This window comes from Beta vulgaris, chromosome 4, assembly GCF_026745355.1.
Source record: "Beta vulgaris subsp. vulgaris cultivar EL10 chromosome 4, EL10.2, whole genome shotgun sequence".
Lineage (NCBI taxonomy): Eukaryota > Viridiplantae > Streptophyta > Magnoliopsida > Caryophyllales > Amaranthaceae > Beta > Beta vulgaris.
The window spans coordinates 42,751,779-42,754,945 of record NC_079205.1 but is presented as its reverse complement, the minus strand read 5'-3'; the positions used below and the strand labels follow the sequence as shown (position 1 = coordinate 42,754,945).

General features: G+C 36.8%; 1 protein-coding gene across 1 annotated transcript in view; it reads right to left on the bottom strand.

Annotated features, from left to right (window-relative positions):
- LOC104907288 (probable arabinose 5-phosphate isomerase) overlaps positions 1-2,905 on the bottom strand; it is a 49,205-nt gene extending 46,300 nt beyond the window's left edge. The window contains exons 1-2 of the mRNA XM_057394077.1: positions 2,101-2,905; positions 5-167 (exon numbers count right to left, since the gene is read on the bottom strand). Coding sequence (XP_057250060.1) covers positions 5-167; positions 2,101-2,742 — 805 coding nt within the window. The 5' untranslated portion in view covers positions 2,743-2,905. The remainder of the gene's footprint in view (positions 1-4; positions 168-2,100) is intronic.
- Between the last annotated feature and the right edge of the window lie 262 nt (positions 2,906-3,167).

The window sequence follows — 3,167 nt, the reverse complement described above, 5'->3', positions numbered from 1 at the left end:
GTACGCCTCAAGTCCCCATCAGTAAAGGTGCCAATCAGATGGTAATTATCATCAATAACGAGAAGGCATCCACATCCTCCACTGGTAAGCTCTACTAGCTGATCCATTATAAGGTCTCCTTCCTTGCAGACAGGAAGTTCCGGTTGCTTTTTCATGACATCCTTCACCTGCAAAAGACAAATAAATCAATTAGGTTAGCCACGCATCGTCTAAGCCACTCCTGCAACTTCAAGATACTTTTTTGGAACAGATAACTGGAGTCAACATTATAATGTTGGATAAATTTTCCCTTGGTCCCATCACCAGATTTAGATTAGAAATCCTGAGGATATATTTCACCAAGAGATACAGAGCATGCATTGGCGTAATCAAACTATACGCCGAACAATTCAGCTAGGCTTCAACCCATAAGCTCCCCAAATATAAATAAGCCATCGTATTCATAAAGATTAGTACACCAGTTTTGAAATCATATTGGACCTTAAAAACTACGCATGCTAAATTTTGGCTATTTGCGAAATCAAGAACAAATGCAAAAGCTGAAAAGTTAATGAATATCTATTTTCTCAACTGTGCACCCCTAGCCTCGATCCTAGGGCATTGCCTTGCAGTTTAAAGATACCATAGTCAAAGAAAATACAAATAACAACATAATCCCAATATCAAACTGCAGCATATTCCTAAACTCCTAAAAGGTAATATTATAAGTCCATAGAACAATATCATGAAACATATACCAGTACAATAAGATGAAAAGGCAACAATGGCAATCAAAACACCCAGCTACTTGATCACACATGACAAAACTAATGTGAGATTCAGAAATTAGACAATTCTTATTTCAACCTGACCACTAGGGAAACCACAATAAGCGCAAAACGACCCAACCTCCACTTCCCCAACATTTTTGCAAGAACCGATTAACAAAAGCAAAATCAGCATACAAATTTGGAGAATCAAATCCCCCACTTCTATAATTGCACTACTGGAAGTATCCTAGATCACTAGGTGCTTCCATGTAGCCTGGCTAGCCATGTGTAAGTAAACTAGGACCAGAACAACAACCTTCATAATGTATCCTTTTCCATACAGAACAGAAAAAAACAAGTTAAATGACAAACCAACTAATAACCTGGAAGTAGAGTGAATCTCTTCCCCATCACTCCCCAATTATATAAACATATCCATAATCAAAGCAAAAAAAAACAAATGATCACCTTCAAAATGAGGCTCTTCCTACACAAGCCAACAATATATGTGGAACTCGTAATTCTAACTGTTGTAACTTATAACACACTACAACACTTACATATCTTACCCTCTTTCCAAAACCCCCCAATTTTCCCGCAAAGTTTCTTTATAAGTTATTACGGTTAGGAATGCATTACTCCTCGGAGAATATAATTGCAACCTTTGCCTTTTAGGTGACTGGATTGAAATAATCAAATGTTGCATCTAATAAAAAACGTACATGTATAGCAAACTAAACTGAGGTTCTTCCACTTATATTCAAGATGATATCATATAATGTAGGAAAATTTGCACAAAACCACCTTAAATTTTCACTTATTTAGAAACTCCTACCTTTATGTTTTTTTTCCTAAATTTCCACCTAAACTTTACAAAACCTTTATAAACTCCCACCACTTAACGGGTTTTGCCAAACTCCATTAGTAGTGGGACCCAAATCGGTTAATTCTTTTGTTTTTCCCTCCAAACAACTCCTTTCCCTCATTCATCTCTCCAAAAATGATGTCGTCTTCCTCTTCCCATCATTAAGTTCTCCCTTTTTTTCCATTCTCTCTCTTGAAATCTGGGTAAATTTCTGGGTTCCAAACAACATTTTTGCAAAGATAATGAGGAAAATGAGTTGCTTGGAGGGAAAAACAAAGAAATAACTGATGTGGGTCCTACCACTAACGGAGTTTGGCAAAATTCGTTAAGTGGTGGAAGTTTATAACGGTTTTGTAAAGTTTAGGGAAAAAACATAAAGGTGGGAGTTTCTAGATAAGTGAAAACTTAAGGTGGTTTTGTGCAAATTAACCTATATTGTAACACTAAAACATATCAAATTATAACATATGAAACCCAAATGAATACCTTGAAAATGAGGCTCTTCCCAATCTTGCCAGCAGGGTGATTAGAAGCATATTGTTCTCTGCTCAAATTCCTCGCCGCCATTAAAGCGATCGCAATCGTATCACCAAAAACCATCTGAATAGCCGTGGATGTCACCGGAGCAAGATCGAACGGACACAATTCTCTCTCCAGAGGCAAATGCACATTAAGATCACAAAAACCCAACAAATTATTAGCCTCATTAGATGTAACCCCAATCAAATAAGCCCCTTTTGCTTTAGCACAAGGGGCTAATTTGATCAATTCCTCGCTATTCCCGGATTTGCTGAACAATACAACGACGTCGTTTTGAGTGAGAATTCCAATGTCCCCATGAAGGGCATCAACAGGAGAGAGAAACCCAGATCGAATCCCAAGAGAAACCAATGTTTGAGAGATTTTCTGGGCAACAAACCCTGATTTTCCTACGCCTGTGAAGAAAATTGTGCCCTTTGAATTGAGGAGAATTTGTGTGAATTTCAGGGTTTGTGAGTGGTTTAAGTGTTGAAAGAAGTAATTAAGGTAACGTTGTTGGGATTTGAAGAGGTTTAAGAGGGTTGATTCGTCTAATTTTTGTTGTTTTTCAACATTCATGAGATATGATGGTGCAGGAAGAGAACCCATTTGATTGTTGATGAAATTTTTTCTGGGAAATTTAGTTGTTAATGAGATTCATAGATTGTTGTTGATTTTGGATTTTCCCGCTTTAAATAGGGTGAATTTATAGGAGATTTTTATATTAATATATGGTGTGATCCATGTGTTGTTTTGAGTTTTTATTGAGCCAGCTAATGTGGGGGTGGTGCAGTGTTGTCGGTGGTTTTGAAGGAGAAGATTAGTACTCCCTCCGTCCCAATTTATATGCTACATTTTGTCATTTAGGTGTGTCTCAATTTATTTGCTACATTTGCAACTATTTTCATATATAGTACATAGGTCCCACACTTTATTTACAAATTTGCCATCACTCCCTCCTTGATTTTTGTAAATATTTCCATATATAGTACATAGGTCCCACAATTTACCTATTTGCTTTTTTGTTAATTCTT